At 37.5% G+C, this 25,312-nt stretch overlaps 2 protein-coding genes across 6 annotated transcripts in view; one reads left to right on the top strand and one right to left on the bottom strand.

Annotated features, from left to right (window-relative positions):
* LOC115216157 (zinc finger MYND domain-containing protein 11-like) overlaps nucleotides 1–14,192 on the bottom strand; it is a 178,033-nt gene extending 163,841 nt beyond the window's left edge. For 4 of the 5 annotated variants that reach the window (XM_029785350.2, XM_029785351.2, XM_036506484.1 and 1 more), the window contains exon 1: nucleotides 13,992–14,191. The gene's annotated coding sequence lies outside the window, so the exon portion shown is untranslated. Of the gene's footprint in view, nucleotides 1–13,991 lie in introns of all 5 variants that reach the window. The other variant, XM_029785353.2, reaches the window with a different exon arrangement.
* Nucleotides 14,193–24,787: 10,595 nt separating this feature from the next.
* LOC115216718 (formimidoyltransferase-cyclodeaminase-like) overlaps nucleotides 24,788–25,312 on the top strand; it is a 46,090-nt gene continuing 45,565 nt past the window's right edge. Inside the window, exon 1 of the mRNA XM_036506485.1 lies at nucleotides 24,788–24,809. Coding sequence (XP_036362378.1) covers nucleotides 24,805–24,809 — 5 coding nt within the window. The 5' untranslated portion in view covers nucleotides 24,788–24,804. The remainder of the gene's footprint in view (nucleotides 24,810–25,312) is intronic.

The following is a 25,312-nucleotide window of genomic DNA, read 5'->3' as shown; positions in this document are numbered from 1 at the left end:
CTGGCAGAATTGTTAGTGTGCCAGATAAAATTCTTAGCAGAATGTTGTCCATCGTTATGACCTTCGAACGTTGGGCCTCACAGAGGCAATGACGAAAGACCGAGACCTCTGGATATATGCTGTGACTGCGAAGATCTGGCAAATAAAGTGAGTTCACGGCTGTATCCTACACCAGTTTCGCATAACCAGCCCCAGCCCATTCAAAAGTACCTTGGATGTAGGGCAACCTGCTGTGCTTACTTTGGATCATAGGGCAACATGCTGTGCTTGAGGAGACCTATTGAGTCAAGTACATCAACATCAAAATAGAAATCAAATGGAAATTGTAGTTGTTATACCCATGCTGGTGGCACATAAAAAGCACCATCCGAACGTGGACGATGTCAGCCTCATCTGGCTCCTGTGCCAGTGGCACGTAAAATGCACCCAATACACTCACGGAGTGGTTGGCATTAGGAAGGGCACCAAGCTGTAGAAACACTGTCAGATCAGACTGGAGCCTGGTGCAGCCTCCTGACTTCCCAGACTCCGGTCGAACCGTCCAACCCATGCCAGCATGGAAAGCAGACGTTAAACGACAACAATGATGACGATGATGAGATATATATATTCTTTTATTCTTTTACTTGTTTCAGTCAATTGACCCCAGATCTTATTCTATTGGCCTCTTTTGCTGAACCGTTAAGTTACAGGGACTAAACTCACCAACATCGGTTGTCAAGCGATAGAGGGGGGACAAACACAGACACACACATACATACATATATAAATATATATATATAGGTTATGAGAGGTAATGGTGTCAAGAAGACCCAAAGGTGTCAGGTAATGCTGAGTAAGTGCTATGGACAGACTATAGGTTCGGTGATTATGCGAATGAGGAATCCAACGTAGGTCATATATCAGCATGCGTATATCACACGTCTATTTTCATTCCTCCACTTCACTTTCTATTTCATATCTTTTCTAGAATAACTATTGCTTAAACATTTTTTCACACTGTCTCCGATGAAGGGATATATAAAAAACATCCCGGAAACAGTTGTAAGATTTTCTATTCATAAATGTTCTGAAATCTTTCACAGCTTTAGATTTTTATCTCATTCTGTTAATTTTATATATAATATATATATATATATATATATATTTATATACATATACACACACATGACGGGCTTCTTTCAGTTTCCATCTGCCAAATCCAATCACAAGGCTTTGGTTGGCCCAAGGCTATAGTAGAAGACACTTGCCCAAGGTGCCATGCAGTGGGACTGAACCCCAAACCATGTGATTGGGAAGCAAGCTACTTACCACACAGCCACTCCTATATCTACATATATATATATATATATATATATATATATATATATATATATATATATATATATAAAGTTAATCCAAACATGAAAACAAAACAACACGAGGACGTGGAACAAATATAGTATTATTGGACGCTCAGGAAGGAGGGGAAGAAGGAAGGTTTAACGTTTCAAGCGGAGCTCTTCGTCGGAAACATAGGAGAAGGAAAGATCCAGAGAAGGGAAGACAGAGGGAAAAAATATATATGTGTATATATATATATATATATATTTATTATATACACACACACACAGAATAAAGTATTTACAACAAAGACAAAAACAACAAAAACCCAAACAATAAATTAAAGAAATCTAAATGGCTAGAAACACTCTCGCTTGTTTCATATAACTATGTGTCTTAGCTTCACAAAAAGGACATTTTTCAGTTTACCTTCTTGCACACCATCACCACCACCACCACCACCCCTGTTTATACACACTGTTTCTGCTACAATTAATTGCAATATAAATAAACATTTTAAAACCACGATTCAACTGTAATACCAGCACCGGTGATTAAAAGACCAGAATTCAATTCAATTTAAAAATTAACACAGGATGTTTGTTTGAATTAGTTCACTTTGAAAACATCATGATGGATCTTTGATGAAATTGCAGCAAATAGGATGCATAATTGCATACAGAGCAATATGCAGTTGCTGCAGTAGAAACATATGTAGGTCAGTGTTAGATATGCTGTAGAAAAACTTTTTAATAAAAAAGTTTCAGATGTCAATAAATCTCCACTCTCCTTAGTTACCACTTATATTATATATATATAGTATAATCGGAAACAAAGAGGAGGGTGTATAGTATATATATTTATAAATTTGTAAACAAACCCAAAGGCTGTTAAATTTCGGAGAAAAGCAACCACATACGACTTTTTATAATAAATGTAATTATACATTGTTTTTGTATAATAATATGGGCTCCATTATGATGTTGTGTTCAATTCCCAGTGGTTCAGCCCATCTTTTTTCAGTCATTTGTTTAGATTAGTCACTTTAATTGGAGCCTATATTATTATTATTATAAAAAAATAATAAATAATTACACTTAGATGCTAGATGTGTTGGAACAATTGTTGTGATTTATTATAAATTCTCATATATTCCATCTTCCGTCTTTCATTTGCTATATATATATAAAACATGGTTTATAATCCTTCAAAAGAAAGTAGGAAAATGGAGATATAGCATTTAATAAAAATTTATTATCTGCAAAAATCAAACAGTCCCTTACAGCTGTTTCAATTAAGCCTAACAGATTAAATAGCAATTATCAAAATCATTATATTAGGTAAAATCTCTTCAGAGAGATAGAAAAATGATATGCAGTTGTATTTTAGAATCGTCACAGCAGAAGGATTCTGAGAGAGTGGGAACTGGGGGCATCAAATAATGATGAAACAGTGAAAAAGAGCATGAAGAATGGTAAAAGAAAACTAGAACAAGAGACTTATGTGAAAGTGGAATAGCTATGGAAAGAAATCCATCCAACACCACCAGTGACAGGGGACAACAAACAGGTGTTGCTCATATGATCCTTTAAAAGTTATGCAAGAGAGCTGAGTTTGTTTTCCGAGCTCCTTCAATAATAGTAATAATAATGATGATGATGATGATGTTAATGAAATAACTTCAAGGATCAAAGTAACGATATTTAAAGGTCGTTTAACATCCTATGATTTAACGGAACCTACAGAAATGATTGATGGAAAATATTGATGTTGAATCAATAAGGGAAATCAGTAAAGCGGAAATGAATGGGAGCTGAACAACAATAAAGTTATTGATGACATGATCGACTCGAAAGCAAGCAAACGAACTATAACATATACACGTGCACAAATTATTTGTACTATATAAACACATATGATTTGTACTATATATACATACACACACAAATGATTTATACTATATAAACACACACACACAAATGATTTATACTATATAAACACACACACACACGGTTTATATTGTATACACATGCAAATGATTCCTTTGTACATACACAATTAGATAAAAGACAAAATGAGAAAACAAATACAAATTCATACTTTATTATTGCCAATGACAAACTCTGTGTATGTGAGAGAGAGAGATCACAATATGTTAACAGCAATCTCAAAGGAATCATGATGGTGTTATTTGGAAATAATCAAAGAATAAAAAAGAAACATTTTCTATACAAACCACTGCATTTCTTGGAAAATCTAAATTGGCAATGCCTGTCATACTTCAAATAGTCTTAGACTTGTATATGAAGACGTTGTGCTTTGTTCTGTGTCAAGGAACAGTGTTTGTACGGAAGCAACAATTCAATGGTACCAATATTGTTGTGATATTTGTTCCATAAAAATCTTACAAGAGAAAAGGCTTTGACAATAACACTTTTGAAATAGGCTGGTTTCAATTTGTACCCCATTGCAGTGTAGTTATTAATAACAGCACACTTGGATCAACCCTCTTTAACAACAGTGTTGTGGACAAAGTTATAAAATCAAACCAAACTTTGTTTATAGCCATGGAACTCTTTCTACTTAAATGCTGTCTTAACAATAGTCATATATGAGATTCAGTGGGGAAAACAAAAATCTATATCACTTGTGTGTGTGTGTGCACATGTGCATATGTAAAAGTGTATGTGCTCATGTGTGAACTTCTATACTTTAAAATCAACATGAGGTATGTATTGCTTCCAATTCTTTTACTTGCTATTCCAGCCATTGCAACACCTCTCACTACATCTCATGGTAATCACAATGCTTTTACTTTCCCCTCACCTACATTTAACATCTTCAACTGCCATTCACTCCTTCTCCATTTATCATTTCAGTTTCCCCTCTGCCTATGTCACAACAAACAATAACACATTTTAAATTATTGGCCACAACTGAGATGTGTTGCACCAACATTGCACCCTAAACTCACCCCCATCATTACTTGTAGGTCCTCAATTTCATCTTGTGGTCCTTCCAATAACAACATAGATAAGTAATTTTCTTCCTCTATTACAGTGCAGAAGTCTCCATAGTATAACCTCTGATATGGCCTGATGCTGATCACAGAAGTGCAGGCCATCAAAGCTATATTTTAAATTGAGCAACAACTGTAAAAAAAACAAGTGGAATGTGTCCATAAACCCGCTCTTTCATCTTGCGCTGACACATGAGATTCACTGGGCACTCATGAGAAGCTTGATTGCAAAATGTTATCAAGTATTCCAGGATTGTCCTTGCAAGTCGAGAAATCTTTCAGACTGTCAGTAATGCAGAATCCAAAGTACTTAAAATCACTCACCTGTCTTCTTTGTACTAGAAAAGAGACTGACCTTGGTTGTAGCATTCTTAAGGGATATTAACAGGTGTTGCACATCACACAGTTGATGAGCTGTGAGAAGATTATCAACATAGCCAAGGTCAGGGAGATGCAGTCATTGAGGACATTTTGATAATATTGGGTTGAGGCTGAGGCCTTTTGAGGAGGTCAAGACTTTGCTGAAAGATGTTATCCACCACAGTGACAAAGACAAAAAGATCTAGGGTTCTCCTCAGCAAAATTCTAGCTGTTGCTTGGAACTTCATTATTAAATCATCTGTGTTTTGTGAAAAAACTTACTGGTTGATGATTTCCAAAATTTAATGTGCAAAACTAATTCAACAGGACAGATAACATGACCCTTCTCTTAACTAATATGCAAAAGAAATCCAAAAATATATTTGAAATATCTACATATTGGTTGTGAACAATTCTAGGATTTGTTTTTCATACCCACACAAAAAATACATATGCATATATATATCATCATCATCATCATCGTTTAACGTCCGTTCTCCATGCTAGCATGGGTTGGACGGTTCGACCGGGGTTCTGGGAAGCCAGAAGGCTGCACCAGGCTCCAGTCTAATCTGGCAATGTTTCTACAGCTGGATGCCCTTCCTAATGCCAACCACTCCGTGAGTGTAGTGGGTGCTTTTTACGTGCCACCTGCACAGGTGCCAGGCGAGGCTGGCAACGGCCACGGTCGGATTGGTGTATTTTATGTGCCACCGGCACGGAAGCCAGTCAAGGCGGTGCTGGCATCGGCCACGAGTCGGATAGTGCTTTTTACGTACCACCAGACCAGGGATCCTGGCTGGTTCAATATATATATATATATATATTAGCCACTAGACACATTTTTTTCTCTCCTTGTTTTTTCTGTGTTCCTTTCTGTAGAAGAGCGTAGGCTCAAAATGTAAAAGACTTTTTCTATTCCTGAGCGTTATACTAATACATCTGTTTGTTTTGTACACCACCTGTCTTCGTCTTTTGTTTTTTTTCGTAAACTTTCCCTATATATATATATATATATATATATATATATTATATATATATATATATATATATATATATATGTATGTATGTGTGTGTGTGTATGTACATCTACTTACATACATGCTTAAATATACCTATATATGTTTCTATATTAAAGTACTGTGACAATGGAGGAGTGGTGTTGTGTGCAGACAACCAAATGGGAGGAGCACTGTCACAAATCTACACTCAAGGGTGGCAAGAAACTTATCCTAACATTGTTATGTTTTCATAGATAGCAATTGCTTTGGTGGAGTTAGGAAAGCGCTGCTCACCTAATCACTCTATGTCTGGGAAGGTGCTCTAAAAATTACCTGTCCACTGATGTTGGATAATTTGCTGCTAATAATAGCAGTCCATCAAAAGTAAAAATAAAATACAGACTTAACACAAGATTTTATTCTAATTTAACGTCCATCTCAAATGTTGTTCAACCCATGCCAGCATAGAAGACAGACGTTAAATGATGATGATGATAAAAAAAGACACATTTTTTTAGCATTGGTTGTTGGGATGTAAGAATCCTTCTAGAACTTGCAGATCATTCTGAATGTCAGAGTGCATCTCAACACATAGCAGCCCTTTCAAAAACCCAGCTTTCTGGTGAAGACCATTTGACAGAAGCTTCCTCAGAGTTCATAATATTCAGAGTTGGATATTCAAGGGGTATTAAAAGAGACGAATGTTATGGCTATGGCCTTTTCAGTAACTTCCATCACCAGGTCCAATAATTTGACACCTCTGTAATTACATGTCTCTAAGGTGTCTTCTTTTCCTTTACCTGTAGCAGTTGAATATGACACTGCTACACTAGTTGTCGGAGATGATGCCTTCTTGTACAACCTAAGTGTACGAGTGGCTAACCCAGATCCCACTCCAATAGATATTTTAAGTACCTCATCAATAATTCCTAATGGACCAGGGGCTTTCCCTTTCTTAATATCCTTAATTGCTTTACCTATCATATTGCTGACACCTATATGCATATATTCACACACATGCATAAATGTATTTATATATATATGTACACTTATACATATAGATATACATATACACACACACACATATATACTTATGTATACATATGATATACACATTTGCATATGTATCTACACACACACACACACACATACATACAGATATACATATACACATACATGCATATATATATAAATATACACACACTTGTACATATATATATAAATAAATTTATGCATGTGTGTGTATATGTATATCTATATGTGTATGTGTGTGTGTAGATACACTTGTATGTACACTTGTACATATAGATACACTTGTACATATAGATATACATATACACACACATATACATAAGATGATATACACATTTACATATGTATCTACACACACACACACTGAATATAAGGCAAAGGTGTAGCTCTGCAGCTAAGAAGTTTGCTTGCCAACCACATTTCTACTACAGTCCCAGGCTGCCCGAAGTGCTGTGATTGTATTTGGTAGAGCAAATCTAAAGAAAGTTGGTCACAAATGTATAATATACGAGGTGCAGTGGAATCAGAAGAATGCCAATGGAGAAAGTCGTCTAAGTGGTAGGTGTGCAGAAGCAAGAGACACTGAAGACACATGGGAAATATATTTTCTAGTCTGATTTGGAGGCTCCTAAAGGTAGTTGATAGTTTTAGTTTTCTAGTGGAGGAGAGGATGTTCTGAAAGTATAGTTGCTAGAATAAGGAGAGGATTGAGAAAGTTCAGAGATCTATTACCTCTCTTAACAACAAAACATCTCTCTCTGAGTGAACAGCAGATCATACAAACAGCAATGTTGTATGGTAGTGAGACATGGGCTGTGAATGCTGAGGCCATGCAAAGACTGAAGCGGAATGAAGCTAGTATGCTCTGCTGGATGTGCAATGTGAAAGTGCATGTATGACAAAATGCTAATTGTACGGAGAGAAAAATTATTGTAAGAGGAATCAGATGTAGTGTGCAAGAGAGAAGACTGTGATGGTTTGGTCATGTGACGTGTATGGATGAGGACAACTGCATATAGAAGTGCTGGTTGCTTAAAGTGCTTATGGAAGGAAGAAACCCAGAAAGACATGGGGAAAAAACCAGTGAAGGCTGAGCTTCACAGAGGCAATGGGCCAAGGCAAGTCACTGTGCTTGAGAAGACTTGTCCAGCACAGCAAAAGTGATGTCCCAAAAACATTGTTTCTGCTTCTAACCAAATCGAGCATTCCCCAGCCCTCCATCACTCCTCTATCTATGACACTTAAGGGCCCCCCCTCCCCGCATCAGCACATATTACCTCCCCCCCACTTCTTTGCAATATCAATTACCTCACACCACCCACCAACCATTTCCACCCCTTATTCCCATTATCCTCCCTTCCTCTCCCACAATGATAACCTCCTTTCTGAGTCTCTGGTTATTTCTCTCCCCTGCCAAACTCCGCCTTAACAGCTCACCTATCTGCCATCATGCTCCACTGATTAAAGCCACCCTTATGTACTCCTACATCAGGCTCATCATCCTCCACCTTCTGATCTACCCTCCTTCCTCACCTTTCCCCCTTTCCATACTGGTATTTCCCACACTATCACCCTTATTCATTACCCACTGCATTCACTTCTACCCCCCTCTTTAAACATCTCTTACTCCTCCCTTCACCCTCTTATGAATGTACTCTCCTCCACTGCCTGCCTCTCATCTCTTATGCACACTTTCTTGTACCTGGACAGTTTGCTCTGGCATTCCCTCACTCCCATCTACTTCCACTCACCTCTATATCAAGTGGAGAGTAGCCATGTATCTCCTCCATAGCAGGACACTTATGCTTGTCCCTCTATCATACTTTAACCTTTCAACTGGCATAAAAACCACCACCTCCCCCCTGTCAAATACTTCACCCACCCATCCCCACTCAGTAGGAAGAGATTTTGTCTTGCAATTTACTTACCAACCTCACTAGCACCAGTGGCAAGAGAACAACCACCCAGTAACACTTTGCAAAATGGTTGGTTTTAAGGAAGGGCATCCAGCTATGGAAACCATGCCCAAGCTGACACTGAAAATTGGTACAGCGTGTCAAACCATCCAACACACACCAGTATGGAAAACAGGCGTATGATGATGATGACAACGACAATAATGCGTGTGTGTGTATACATGTTTGCGCACAGGTGTTACTGTACCCTTGTCCTGACATTGTGTGATAGTTGTAAGTAAGTGTCACTATAATACAAGGTGTGCTGTTTCCAGTCTTGAACAAAAACATGTCTGGCCACATACAAACATTACTTGGAAACAGGTGAGGGTTGGTGACAGGAAGGGCATGCAGCCATAGAAAACAGGCTTTAGTGAACTCCATCTCATCCATGCAAGCATGGAACAGTGGTGCTGAGCACACGTTCTCGTTATTTGATATTTACATACACACACATTATATATAGATATATATATTATATATCATCATATATATAGATATATATATATATTTTATAATACAAAATTAATGTAAAGAGCAGGCTGCAATGTTTCACCTAAAAGAAGAATTATAATTGTCACTAAATGTGACTAGGGTGATAAGAAACAACTACAATGCTAGAAATAAGAGCTAAAATGCTGTAGTTAATACACATGAGTAAAAACATATATACTAACTGTCCAAAAAATGCCAACTGAGAATTCTTAAGACTGATGTCAGTTTCGGTAATTTCTGTTGCCATTATCAGTTAAGCCAGCTCGGTGTTTGGCTATTTCTGGACCTGTTTCTCTATTAGTATATACGCTTTCATCATCCAAATTAATGGATATATATACATACATACATACATGTATGTATATATATATATATATTTATATATAGATAGATAGATGGAGAGAGAGTACAAGTGATATTTGAGAACACTTTAATTATCAGTATATTACTGTCTTTAAATCAAAAGGATTTTATTTCTTTCAGATCCTCCATGGCATATAAAATGAAATGCAAGAAATGAAAAGAGATGCAGTTGTTGTTGCCAAATGTGCAGAATAGAGTGATTTATAAATTGCCAACTTTCTAAATGTTACAAGATCTGCTGCAAACTAAGGTCAGATGGAATTTGAAGCATCTGAGGAGAATGTTTCAACGTTCTTAACAGTCAGGCACTTTAGGAACATAGCAATTCACTCACTGGGTTCAAAACAGTCTTGATGATGGTCGGAGAAATTCAATGGGGGCCATCACCAACGAACCTCAGATGCCAGGGTAGACCATCAGAACGGTGGCATACAAGGACAGTCAATACAAATGGTAAGTATGAAGGAGATATATACACGTAGAAGTGTGTTACTGTCTCTTTGCTTTGACATCACGTGATGGTTGTAAACGAGTGGCACCATCATGCAAGTGGTGTCCATTTCCCACATGTCTGGTCATGGGGAAATATTACTTTGTGTGAGAATGGATGGGTGACAGGATGGGTAGAAAATCCACCTCAAAAAATTCCACCCAACTCATGCGAGCATGGAAAAACGGATGTTAAAACGATAATTATGATGATAAAAGTCAGAGAGGAACAGGATAAACTACCTGCATCAACTTGCTAGAAAAGCAGGTAGTAATTTTACCTCCTCCTTATTCTTAGTACAATTTTGAAGAGTGCAGTTCGATTTTAACCGCTATTTTTTTCAAAGCTATAATGGAAGTGACAAAGGAGCATATTCATCATATCTTACTTTATGAGTTCAATAAAGGCAATAACGCAACAGGAAGTGTGAGGAATATTAATGTAGTATATGGGGAATGGACAATAAGCCAGTGTCAATGGTGGTTCCAGAAATTCTGAGCCGGAAACTACAACCTAGAAGAGGAGCATCATCCTGGAAGATCTGTAGAGCTCAATGAGGACATCCTGCAAATCCTGGTGGAACAAGATCCCATTGTAACAGTTGAGGAAGTAGCAGAAAAGCTTGGATTTGGACATTCAATGATTCATCGACACTTGTGTGCCATCGGAAAAGTCAGCAAATTGTGTCAATGGGTTCCTCACAAACTTTCTGAGTCTAATCACTTGCAGAGAGTGAATGTATGTTCTTCTTTGCTATCACATCTCACAAATGAACCATTTTTGGACCGAATAGTGACTGGTGACAAGAAATGGGTTCTCTATAAAAATGTCAAGTGCCAAAGACAGTGGGTAGGGCAAGGAGAAACACCAGCACCCCAGGCTAAAGATTTTTACCCATGTAAGATGTTGTTATTTGTTTGGTGAGATATGAAAGGTTTAGTCCACTTTGAACTTTTAAACCCAAACTAAACGATAGCAAAGGAGACCAACTGTGAGCAGCTTATGTGAGCGCTAGAAGAAAAATGACCATCTTTGGTTTCAAGACAAATGGTCTTCCTCCATCAGGATAATGCTCGAATGACATTCCAAAGGTTGAACAGTTTGAATGGGAAATGATGCCCCACCCACCATATTTGCCGGACATTACCCCATCTGATTATTATTTATTCTGCAGTCTTCAAAATCATTTGGAAGGAAAAAAATATGAATTCTGCAGATGCGGTCAGAACAGTATTGGAGGAGTATTTTTCATCACAGACAAGTGAATTTTGGCAGAGGAGCCTTGCAAGTCTGTCAGATAGATGGAAGAGCATTGTAGAAAATGAAGGAGAGTATATTTTAGATTAAAAAAGAACTTTATCTTAATTTTGAAAAATAAAAAGTATAAAAAACTACATTATTTATGTGATGAGCCAATACATGTACATGCATATATATATAGCGAAGTCATTGCCAGTACCACCTGACTGGCCCCAGTGTCGGTGGCACGTAAAAAGCACCCACTACACTCTCAGAGTGGTTGGCGTTAGGAAGGGCATCCAGTTGTAGAAACTCTGCCAGATCAAGATTGGAGCCTGGTGCAGTCATCTGGTTCGCCAGCTCTCAGTCAAAATCGTCCAACCCATGCTAGCATGGAAAGCGAACATCAAACGATGATGATGATGACACAGACAGATATATATATATATATATATATATACATGTATGTATAGATTATTTTTTCTTTTACTTGCTTCAGTCATTAGACTGCGGCCATGTTGGGGCACAATCGTGTGAGTGTGTGTTTATATAGATATAGATATATATATACAATATGTATATGAGTGTGTGTGTGTATACACACACACACAAGCCGTTATTGAGTAACGAGCCTAGAAAATAATATTCTCAATACCAAAGTAGAGTGAATTAGTTTATTAAAGTGGGTCCATAACATGCCACTGAACTGGCTTCAATATCATATATATATATATATATATGTAGGTCCCGGGTTGAGTCGGGGTTAACCACAGTAAATAAGGTACTCAATACATGGCAGAGTAAATTAATTTATTTTATAGAAGGAGCTTCTACAGGACTAGAACTGTTTCATTCAAATGAAATCATCAGGAAACCAGGCTTCTGATGATTTCATTTGAATGAAACAGTTCTAGTCCTGTAGAAGCTCCTTCTATAAAATAAATATATATATAGATATATATATATATAATATATATATATACATGTATGTATAGATTATTTTTTCTTTTACTTGCTTCAGTCATTAGACTGCGGCCATGTTGGGGCACAATCGTGTGAGTGTGTGTTTATATAGATATAGATATATATATACAATATGTATATGAGTGTGTGTGTGTATACACACACACACAAGCCGTTATTGAGTAACGAGCCTAGAAAATAATATTCTCAATACCAAAGTAGAGTGAATTAGTTTATTAAAGTGGGTCCATAACATGCCACTGAACTGGCTTCAATATCATATATATATATATATATATGTAGGTCCCGGGTTGAGTCGGGGTTAACCACAGTAAATAAGGTACTCAATACATGGCAGAGTAAATTAATTTATTTTATAGAAGGAGCTTCTACAGGACTAGAACTGTTTCATTCAAATGAAATCATCAGGAAACCAGGCTTCCTGATGATTTCATTTGAATGAAACAGTTCTAGTCCTGTAGAAGCTCCTTCTATAAAATAAATATATATATATATATATATATATATATATATATATATATATATATATACAGAGAGAGATAGAGAGAGAGAGAGATGGTTGCATGTCTCCGTGTGGCCAACGCGAATGACCCGAAACTTCGAAATCACTTTCAATGTTTCTCTACATAAATTCCTTGAATGATCCTTGAAGTATTGTTTCGAAAAAAAAACAAACAAACATTAAAACACACATATTCATTCAATAACACGAGCACACACACGAACACGTATAAACACATTTACATATATTCCACCCCTCTCTTTTCCTGAGCGTGCGTGTGTACACACACAGACATACATACATACATACGCACATGCAGACATTTCTCGTATTTTCATCTGTATTTTTACTTGGCTGCATGAAAATATGTTTAGTTTGATCCACCTAGTAAAGTTCCTTCTTGCAATTATTTCGTTGCCATTCTTGTTGTTACGGAATTCTTGGGTCATTTGTAGTTTTAAACCTTATGGTTTTATCACTTTTTGCAACCAGCTGGGAGCCATGCAATTCTGAATTTTCTAAACTTTACAAATGCTGGCGCTTCCATCCAGCTGTTGTTAGATTGTGTAATAATATATATTCATAATTGATTGCTTCAAACAGTAAAAGAGAGGTTTGTATTAAGCGAAAGAGGTTGGAGGAAGTATAATGTGAATGAATAAAGTATATACAATATGTTCGTCTGTGAATGCTGTGTGTTTGTATTGAGGATGAGAGCTGTAAGGGTCAGTAGTAGATATACGTGTGTTTAGAGGAAGTGTGAGGAGAAAACGGAGATTGAGTGAAGAGTGAGAGAGAAGGAGAGTTAGAAAATGTGTGTGTTTAGGCAAAGATAATTTGTGAGATATAGGGTGAGAATCTGTTTGACCGGAGACAGAGTATGTTTATGTGAGTGTATAGAGAGGAAGAAAGGGTGAGATTTCATGCTCAGAAAGTATGTGGAAGAGAGAGAGAGAGAATGAGAAATTAGAGTACTTTTTATGTCTTAATTGTTCAGTTAAAGTCAACCAGGGAACTGCGTGAACAGATGCTTTAGTTATGTACATTCACAGTCTGAATAGTTAGAGGTGATGGTCAGGGAATTAGTGAATGCATGTTACAGGGCCGTTTCCTTATCTAGACGTAAAAAAAGGTGCCATATCGTCCTATAACACATAGAGATAGATTGAAAAGAAGGGAGGTAGATAGCCGTGGTGTAAGTGATAGAGAAATAAATTTCAACACTTACCAATGGGCTGTTTGCTAAGATAGTTTTGTTTTCTTTTAATTCCGATCAGGTCGAGCCTTGACTATGACTTGTTCGTCCACAGAAAATCAACACAGTGCCATCAGCCGACTACTATAACATCATGAAAAGTCTTACAGTCGCTCAACAAACAACACTTGGCCTAAACATTAACAACCGATCGTGTGAAAACGTTTCATTTTCTGTTAAATACGTCAGCGCCGTTATCATGTCAACAACACAAAGCCTTGTGACGTAAAGCACAACCTGCGAACTATTAAGTAACCGAGCTTTCTTCTGGACGTCTTAATAGTGTTTGGGGTTTATTTTCTGTAGGTACAACGCTGTTCATTCCACTTGTATCTTACTAATTTGTTTTAAGAACCCTCGGAGAAATGAAAAGTGAAGTCGATGCCGGTAAGAACTAAAGGAAAATATTTTAAATGGTCCGACTGCAATATTTCTTACGCATATATTCAACAAATACATTGAGATTAAAAAAATCGTCGTCATACAAATTATTGCATAGCTCTGGTTAAGTGTGATCAAGCAGACCTATACACACGGGTAATCGGTCGCAAAAGATAGGGTGGAATTTTAAGAAGATTTAGCTGCCGTTTCTAGCATATCTGATGGTTACATAGAGTAGGCATGGGCTACTTTTTTCGGTGAGTGGGCCGCATGACACATGGCTCGTCGTAAGGTGGCCCGCATTACTAGAAAAAGGAAGGAAAATGTTCGTTTGGCGCGCCATTCGGAGAGTCCCGCGAACCAGACTACCAAGTAATTTTTGAAGTCACGCGAGCTGCTGTGGCTGCCTTGTCGGCTTCATAGGTTATTATAATTTAAATGAAAAAAGATTTTTTTAATTCTTTCTTCTTTCAAGTTTGTTTCCATTTCTTGGCGAATGTCTAAACCGACAGAATCGTTGGCGCGTGGGCATATCGTCCGTCTTTACGTTCTGAGTTCAAATTCCGCCGAGGTCGATAAAATATCTGTCGATGGGATCGTCCGGGCCCCCTACCACCAAATTTCAGGCCTTGTGACTAAAGTAGAAAGGATTATTGTTATTATTATTTCATGAAAACTCTCAGCTTACTTTGTTGGTTGTACTGGAAAGTGCCAGCTGCCCTCAACCACCGACACTTGTTTACTGATCATGCTTCAGGAACCCTGCGGAGAACCACTACAGTTCCAAACAATGATGATTTTTGTAGGTGTTCTATCTTTTCATTTGTACCAATGTTTTTTGAGTCCTGTTAGTAGTTGAGTATTGATACTTTCAAGCGCGCCAATCACTTGGTATCATCACGTCCACTTTCTTCGTTGCCCACAACATGCGTATTATTGAACTGGCAGAATCGTTAGCACGCCGGGCGAAATGCTTAACAGTATTTCATCTGCCGCTACGTTCTGAGTTCAAATTCCGCCGAGGTCGACTTTGCCTTTCATCCTTTCGGGTTGAAAAATTAAGTACCAGTTGAGTACTGGGGTCGATGTAATCGACTTAATCCAATCCCCCAAAATTTCAGGCTCTGTGCTTTTAGCAGAAAGGATTATAATTATTTAAACGTGGCCCTTTTTCTCATTTTGTCATAGTTGCCATTTCACCCAATACGCAGGTTTATTTTCTTTGTTTTAAAACAGGGGTTGGATTTTCTGTGATATTCAGTTTGGTTCTCTCTCTTGTTGGTCGTCTCTCACCCTTCTATTTTTGACACAACAGCTTCTGCTCCTTTGAACTAGGTAATTGCATATCCTTTCATTAAGGCTCACTCGTCTGCCACCCACCTCTCATCACCCTGTTCTTGCACGAAGTACTTACCTCAGTAACAACTATTTGCTGTGGACATGGAGATATTCCAATTGAGCATAAATCATAATAATACCCTCCACCCCTTTGTGAGAACTTACAAGATCATGATTAACCCCTTAAAAAGAAAAAGATTGACCTTCGATTCTGACATGCTTTTACACTCATACCGTATTTCCCCAAAAATAAAACCTACTCTGAAAATAAGCCCCACCATAATTTTTCAGGATGTTTTTAATATAAGCCCTATCCCAAAAATAAGACCTAGTCAAAAATGCATCGGCTTGTTAGCAAGACCATTTGATGTTTGCAAAATAAACCAACTATCGCATCTTGGCTTAAGTCTGCACTAAGCACGCATGCACGGAGTTGACTCCCTTGCACCTCCCTCCAGGTAAGATGAGTGCAAAAAGAAAGAGTCCTGGAGTACAAGAAAAGAATTGTGGAAGAGTCACATAACAAGAGTCTTGTGGCTTTCTGTAAGGAGAAGATGTTGGATCTCTGAATGGTTTGCAAATGGCAAGCGGTGTACGATAATCTCAGCAGACAAGTTAATGAGGGAAATGCGAAGAAGTACAAGTGTAGATCAGGTTGACAACAGTTATTTTCGGAGCTGGAAGCTCTCACCTTGGGATGGATTGCTGACAGAAGAACAAAGGCTTTGGTTGTACATAGGGCTGATATTCAAGAATTTGCTCTTGAAACGGCACTACAGTTGGATATACTCCCAGGGATATTCAAAGCATCACCTCATTGGTTGGATAACTTCCTTCAGCAACACTATTCAAGCTGGAGGGTGCTGAAGTGATTCAACGTGCACTTGCATTCAAGTCCTTCATTGATGGCATCGACTTTTCTAAATACAATCTCTCCAATATAATTGCTACAGATGCGATTGCAGTATTTATGGGCCAAGGATCTAAAACGACAATTGGACAGGTGCCTCATCAATCAACGTCGGTTCAGCAGGTTACAAAAATGCAAGAGTTACTTGTATTTTAGCAATTCGTCTTGATGGAACAAGTCCCACCGCTTATCAGCACAAAAGTCAAAAAAGAGAAAATAGAACAAGTTTCAGGTATTCATGTCCGTAAAATGGAAAAGGTTTGATGCACACAAGCTGTTATAAGAAAATGGGTTGATTTAATTATGCCACTTGTTTTATGTGGTTCTCAAAGAGTTCTTTTAGTCTGGGATTCAACCACTGCTCATCATGCAAAAGATATGAAAACCTTCCTTTCTAAAAGAAGAATTGACCACATAATAATTCCTGCAGGGATGACTTCATATTTACAAACATTAGATCTTGTAAAAAAACAAGCCCTTCAAGGATTATTCACGGATGGAAGTGAATGAATATATTGAACATAGAATGGAGAGAAATCAGTGTGGAAACTTTGTCAAACCCAACCTCCAAGAAGTCATGAATTGGGTGAAGAATTCATGGAATAGAATTACCAACAGTTGCATTGCCACTGCACTACAAGCAGGGTACCGGGACAAAAAGTGTTCATTTAAGGAAAGTTGCCAAATATGAGAGACTGGAATCCATGATTCTGCAGGAAATGGATTTGCAAGAAATTCAATGTGAAGTTTGGGGTTTGATGATTTATGATGATGTTCCAGAAGAGGACGAAATGTTTATACTTGACTAAAAACAATAAACAAATAAATAAACTTTTGATAACTAAAAACATAAGTTTCCTTTTTATGACTTTTTCCTTTTACACGAGGACATGAGACTTTTTAGTCTTTCATGGAGTTTTTCCACAAAAATATAAGACATCCCCTGCAAATAAGCCCTACTGCATTTTTTAGATGTAGAATTAATATAAGACCAGGTCTTATTTTCAGGGAAACATGGTAGAATAACAGAACACAATCAACTGTTCCCCGTTAAAATCAGTTTACTCCAAATTGATATCAGAAATCATTTTGCTCCATGGACTAAATACATGTTTTTTTTTTATCTTCTTTTGAAGGAAGGCTACAGTCCCTAGAATATTACTGGTATATTTTTTAAAGATCAAGGCTTGAAGATAAAGTTGACTCAAAACAATGAATTGCTAAGTCATCTCCTACAAATTCTACAATATAGTAAGATGTCCAGAAACAATATTTCCATGGCACAGAGGGTACTTGTACTCTGATATTCATCTTAGCTCTCAATGCGATATTGTGATATTCATTCTTTACAGTGGCACAGTAATGACATAGGGAACTTGGTACAGTTCTATATTAAGAACCACTATGCCATATGCCCGTGGGCATATGGCGTAGTAGTTAAGAGCGTGGACTACTAACCCCAAGATTCCGAGTTTGATTCCAGGCAGTGACCTTAATAATAATACCGGAAAATACCTTAGGAATGAGAACCTGGGTTCAAAATTTCCCAAATACACCTGATGAAGGCTGGAGGGTATATCAGCCAAAACATTGTGTTAACAACAAACAAGATGAGGACAAATATCCAGCAAATGTAAATAGGGAACTTGAACTGAAAATCCAAGCTTATCACAAGCTCAACTCATTAAGAGCTGACCCCTACAACCATTTCTTGATGTCATGTGAAGGTTTTAGCATGTGAGGGCTTTGTGGTATTGAATGAAGAGAAATGGCACCAACATTTTATCTATAAAGTAGCAAGAGGACATTAAAAAAGATCTGTTTTTATTGCTTCTCATGGATTTCGAGTCTTTTCCCAATGAAAAAATAAAAATTAATGGTTTCTAACTTAGGCACTATGCCACCAGTTTTGAGGGGAACTGTAAGTCAATATCATCTTTCTCAGTACTTGACTGGTACATCTTCAATCAACTCCAGGGAGTGAAAGGCAGAGTTAATCTTGATAGGAATTGAACTCAGAACATAAAGAGCTGGAAGAGACATTTTTCCTGATGCTCAAGTCATTCTGCCAGCTTTCTACCATAAGAATAAGAAAAATAATATGGTTTCAAATTTTGGTGCAAGCCCAGCAGTTTTATGGGAGGAAGTTGGTTGATTACATTGACACCAGTACATGACTGGTACTTTATTCACCCTCAGAAGGTTGGAAGACTGTCGACCTCAATTGTATTTGTTCTCAGAACATAACGAATTGCTAAAAAACTGCTGCTAAGCATTTTGTCCAATGCTAATCATTATTTCAATAAAGCACCTCAATAACCATTCTCATCACTTAGCATCTATTTTCCATCCTTTCTTCTTCAGGTACAAAGCTTGAAATTTCTTTTTGCAGCATGGGGATGCTAGTCAATTACATTGACCCCAGCGCATAACTGGTACTTATTTCATCCATCCTGAAAGAATGAAAAGCAAAGTCGTCCTCAGCAGAATTTGAACTCAAAACTTGAAGGTGGACGAAATGCCCCTAAGCATTTTGTTGGGCATGCTAACCATTTTGCCAGCTCACCAAATATCTCTTCCCCCTGTGCTGTTGATGTTATGATTTCTCCTCTGCAGATTTTGCCTGGGAAGTTAGATATTAGGTTACACACACATGGAAATTATTGCAATATCTGCAGAGGAGAAATACGAGAACTGCTTTAGTTTCTGTCCTACAAAAAAATTGATAGCTTTGATGTGAATAGCAGTGAACCATTTGCTGTAGAAAATATCACCTGGGCCAATGGCGGTGAGGCCACTGGGGTTTTGGTGGTATAGACAAAGGACCTGGAAAATGTTTCTTTATTCAAGTACCAGTTTAAAGAGAAGGCGCTTTATCTCAACTAATGGAACAGTAAACTCTACCTTTTATCCCACTGAATCAATGGCTGGAAAGCTTTCAATAAGACTGAAGAATAAGTGAACAGTTTAATCATTGTCCCCAGGTGAAATTTTGTGGACTCCAAAAGTGATGAGATTCAAACATAAAGAGTTGGAAACATAAATTTGAGTCAAAGAAAAATTCCAAGACAGTGTGGAATGAATGATTAGTGCTTTAAAAGTCATCTGCATAAGTTTCACTGGAGAAATTCTCTCAAACATAAATTGATGTCTTTTTATTATTTTTTTTAGTTTTTCTGGGTGCTGGCATGATTGCAGCCACATAGTTTCAAAATGTCTTCTATTATTGTCCCTTCTGACCAAAGCATTGTAAGTGGACTCTTTGAATTGGTGGAAACTGAAAGTGGCCTGTAATATGTGTGTGCTTAAATTTGCTCTTTTCCGAGGTCAAGTGGTGACATTGTTCTTTGTCGTCAAACTCCTCTCTGGCTTTGCACCTTTGAAGACATGTGGCATAAGAGATCCTTTGCTTGAAAAGCAGGTAAAAGTCTGTGACAGGAAGAGCATCCAGCTGTAAAACCCTGTCTCGATAATAGATTTGTTTAATCCATACAAACGGAAAAAAAACAGACTTATTACAAACAAAAATATGTACATATTCATTTATTTCTTTAACATCCATTTTTCCATGCTCACATGAGTTTGGGTAGGGAATTACTTGAGGCAGAATCATATAGCTGGATCCCTTTCTTATTGCCAACCCTGTTTTTAAGTAAGAGATTTTTTTTTCTTATTCCAACAGTCTTGAAAGCACAGAGCAATGAATGTCACTATTACTGCTGCAGTCAACCAGTGACAAGTGTACAATATCAATAACCGCACACTTTTGTTTGGTCGTTAAATTTAGCTGCTTATTAACTCCTCTTCCACTCCTAACTTCACATTAGTGCTTTTGCCCTGAAATTTATTTTAACAACCTTCTCACAGTAATACAAGAAGTGTACTTAATTACACAAGTGTACTTAGCAAAACTAATTACAGAGATGTGCTTAGTTGATTTATGGTTTTTAAGAATACTTTTCTCATTTGCTTTTACAGAATCATTTCTTTGACTTCATATATTAAAACAAAAGTCCTTCTTTCTTTCCATGATTTTCTTTAAAATCGCTTTTTGACTCAGAAATTCTTCAGTGATCTGCCTCAAGGTCCAGCAACTATTTGCAAGGACCAAGAGAAATGCCAGTTCATCAATACAGATATAACCATACACACACAAACGCACATTGAGAAATGAATAGTTTGTTGTGACAATGATGTCAATAAGGTGTTAGTAACAGAGGTGCTGATGGTGGTGGTGGTGGTGGTGGTTTTGGCTTTTGTTTTGTGGTAAGTTGACAGAGAACAATTTATTTTTGTGAGCTGAAATTTAAAATAAACATACCTTATGTTTGAATACCTGCATGGTAGTGCTAGTAGTTATTTTTGTGCAACGATGTCACCACTACCATCACCATTTACCATGAATGTATGTCTCTTTTATTTTCTCTTGCTCTCCTTTGAGTTCCTTCGTGTAAAATGATGCAATACCTAAGTAGAAACATATTGTAGGAATGGATTCGACTTATTGTCACTGCAAAGGCAAAGACAGAAGCCAAATTCCTTAAGGATAGAGTCCTTTGGTGACATGATTAGATACAATCTTTAGGTAAGGGTCTGTAGTGTGAAGCTATTTCTTTACTCTGTAGGGTCTGTAGTGTGAAGCATTGGTTGTCATGATGTATAGTGGAGTGAAACATCAAATAGGTTTAGGGTTAGCAGGTGAGGGTCAAATAGGTGAGGTAAGGCGGCGAGCTAGCAGAAACGTTAGCACGCCGGGTGAAATGCGTAGCCGTATTTCGTCTGTCGTTACATTCTGAGTTCAAATTCCGCCGAGGTCGACTTTGCCTTTCATCCTTTCGGGGTTGATTAAATAAGTACCAGTTACGCACTGGGGTCGCTAAAATCGACTTAATCCATCTGTCTATCCTTGTTTGTCCTCTCTGTGTTTAGCCCCTTGTGGGTAGTAAAGAAATAGGTAAGGGTCTACACAGAATCTCAGTTCTAACAAGAGAAACCAGGCCATAGGGATTGGAAGAAAGAGCAAAAGAACCCAGCCAGAGAGATTAAAGACCAGTTCATGTCACCATTTTGCTGTCAAGTAAAGAATGAATAATTGAGATGGTAGGCAGATGTTGCAGACATTGTTAATGTCTATACATTCACACATAAGGTAATCAAAAAGTTATTGATGCAGATATTTGTCTGGGGAGTCTTTTTATTTTTTCCGCATTTCCAAATAAAGTGTGACATTTACACAAAACGCAAAATCAAAATTTAATTTTATGGAACCAACTGACATTTAATCTTTCCATACAGTCTTTGAAATATTTTCTGACAATGTAACATATTGCTTCACACACAAAATACAAATCTTATTCTCAAGAGACAAATAAAGTAAAAGAGAAATATAGCAGCATTATAGCTTCAATAAAGCGATTAAGTACAAACGAGGGAAAGTGCCAAAGGCAATTAATGATGGGTGCAATGCAGTGGAGGAAGCTGGTTGCAGAAACACTTCTCACAAATATTTGATGCCTTCCATTCATTGAAATATGAATATCAAATACTATTTACTTATATTTTTTAGGTGGAGGAGGAGGGGGCAGCATCCTGACCTTTGTAATTTTTGCCCAGACTAATGCGATGAATGCAGTTGATGTTCATCTTGAATTTCTACAGGTTGACATTTGTAGGGAAAACGTGGGAAAGGAGAACTGGGAGCTCTTAAAAGGAATGGCAGCAAAAAATATGTAATGTGGACCAGAAGTGAGACAGAGTTTGCTTGTGTATATCTGATCCTTTCTACTATAGGCATGAAGCCTGAAAAATTTTAGGGGAGTATGCTAGTCCATTACGATGACCCCAGTACTTATTTTCCACACCCGCAAAAGGATGAAAGACAAAGTCGACCTTGGCAGAATTTGAACTCAGAACATAAAGAGGTTAACAGTTCTGCCAGCTCGCCACATATATATCTAATGAGAACATTAACAAGAAAGTTAAAACGGCCCCGTATATCCTGATTAATAGCCAAGTCCATTACTATTGCTATTGGTCATATATCAATCCTCAGTTAAATTACATAGCTTTATAATATGTCATAGATGTTTTAATTGATCCTAACATTGTCAACTTTAAAACACGGAAGTGTAGAGTGAAGAACTGATTTCTATCTGAAACAGGAAAAAATAGCTTGCAATATATTTAAGTAGCAGCTGCAGTTTCTGCTTGGAGCAAAGCATCTTTAATGTTTATTTCTTGTTAATCCTACTTCATGTTGTAAAGCTGTTGGTAATAAGAAAGGCATCCAGCTATTAAAAAAAAAAAGCCCAAAACCCTGGCATACACAACAAAAACGATTGGTTTCTTTTACTGCTGAGTATGCCAGATGTGAAAAAATTAAGAGCACAGCAGGAAACAGATCTGTTCATTCTGTCAGCAAATGGACATTAAATGCTGTTCTCTTATTTTACCTAATGTCAGAGTGGACAGACTGTACAATGACTAACAATCTTCTAGCTGAACTTTATAAGTATTCTCTTAATTTATATTTCAGAGTGGGGACTATCTACCACTTAATGTACCTACCAGCTAGTAAGACTACCTACCAGGTAGTGATATTATCTGTCACTTAATATATCTACCAGATAGTGAGATTATCTAGCAGTTAATGAGACTATCTACCACTTAGGATATCAAATAGTTATTAAACCTACATACCAGTTAGTGAGACAACTTAATTGCTTTGGAGACTACCAGTTAATAAGACTATCTACAAGTTAGTAAGAGTATCCACTCAGTGAGACTACTAGTTGGCATATCTACCAGGTAGTGAGACTACCATTTAATGAGGTTGTCTACCAATAAGTGAGACTGTCTGCTTGATGGTGTGTCTATTAGACTACCTGTTGGTGTGTCTATCAATTAGTGAGACTATTGACCAGTTAGTGACACTATCTACCAATTCTTGAGACTATCTGCAAGTTAGTATGGTTATCTACCATTTAGTGATACTATCTACCACTTGGTGAGGCTATCTACTACATGGTGCATCTTTCAGTTAATGAGACTAGCAGTTAGACTAATATATATTGAGACTATAAATCAGTTGGCACCTCTTAATGAGACTCTATTAGTCAATATACCTACTAATTAGTGAGATCCTCTACCAGTTATTGAAACTCTATCAGTAAGGCTGCCCACAAATTAGTGTTTCAGTTAATGAGACCATCTACTAGAATGTGTATCTACCAGTTAGTGAGGCTTCCAGTTGGTGTATCAGATGATTCAAAATTGCCTGTATTCCTAACATTTTGTTTCTGATATATAACAATTCTTCAGCCTCAAGTTGCAATTATAGTAAATTTATTTCTTTGTGCATTTATATGTATTAACAATAATGTTCTCCACATAAATACCTGAATTCGGATCTGATACTTATTTGTTGCCCTTCTATTGCATTATATGACTGTAAAGTGCATTGTTAGAGATCTCTACATATAGTATCAGTGATATATACACACACGTAAAAAACACCCTTTGAGCATGGCCATTGCCAGTACCGCCTGACTGGCCCTCATGCTGGTGGCATGTAAAAGCACCCACTACATTCTCGGAGTAGTTGGCATTAGGAAGGGCATCCAGCTGTAGAAACTGCCAGATCAGATTGGAGCCTGGTGCAGCCATCTGGTTCGCCAGTCCTCAGTCAAATCGTCCGACCCATGCTAGCATGGAAAGCGGACATTAAACGCTGATGATGATTATTTGTTTCCATTGTCTATAACTCTAGCATACGACTGTATTATATTTCCTCAAATCATGTAAGTGGAAAACGTATAACACAAGTTAAAATCTTGGTAATGAATTCAAGACGTTTCAATTCCCATTTTATACTTTTAGTGTATTAATCTTGCTCTATAAAAGTACACCTTACAACTCCTTGTCCTCCAATGTAAGTTAAAGTCTTGAGGATCTGCGTTCATGACCCAGTTTCTTTCAGTTTACTTTTAGCTTTCTCTCTCTTTTATATTGCTGTACATAAAAGTAGAAATAACTTGAATTTCATTGTTCTCCAATATCAGTTGGGTCAACATAAATTAAAATTTAGGTGCAGCTTCCTTGTTCGCCAGTTCTCAGTCAAACCGTCCAACCTATGCCAGCATGGAAAGCGGATATTAAATGAGGTGAGCCAAGTTCATTATTCAGCTGTTCCTCGTGCTGTACAGACAATTATTAATGCTACAACTTTTAAGTCATTGCTCTCCAATGTACTGGGCTGTACAGTATGGAGGCATGCACTGTAACTGTGTGTTTGCTGCATCCACCATTTGTTGGTGGTTCCCTATTCCTGGTGGATGACATCTTTGCGCCACTCCGGTGACAACCCTCCGACCCATGTGTCTGTTTCGGGTAGCCATTGTTGGTGAGGGTTTTATGAGGTCAAAGTGCAGATCCTACATCAGCCTCTTTTATTCACTTTTGTGACATGCAGAGGAAACGTTTGGTCTGTTCTTTGGTATGCCTGTCCCCACATAAGAAAATATCAGTAGGGCCAACATGAATTAAAATTTAGGGGAACCAAGTTCATTATCCAATTTCAACACAGTTTTAAATGCTTAAATATGTCCATTTTGCTATACAAACAATTATAAATGTTACGACTTAGAGTCCGTTTTTCAAAATCATT

Source organism: Octopus sinensis, linkage group LG10 (genome assembly GCF_006345805.1).
Source record: "Octopus sinensis linkage group LG10, ASM634580v1, whole genome shotgun sequence".
Classification (NCBI taxonomy): domain Eukaryota; kingdom Metazoa; phylum Mollusca; class Cephalopoda; order Octopoda; family Octopodidae; genus Octopus; species Octopus sinensis.
Note: the sequence above shows the minus strand (reverse complement) of the source record. Positions and strands in the feature narration are given on the sequence as shown.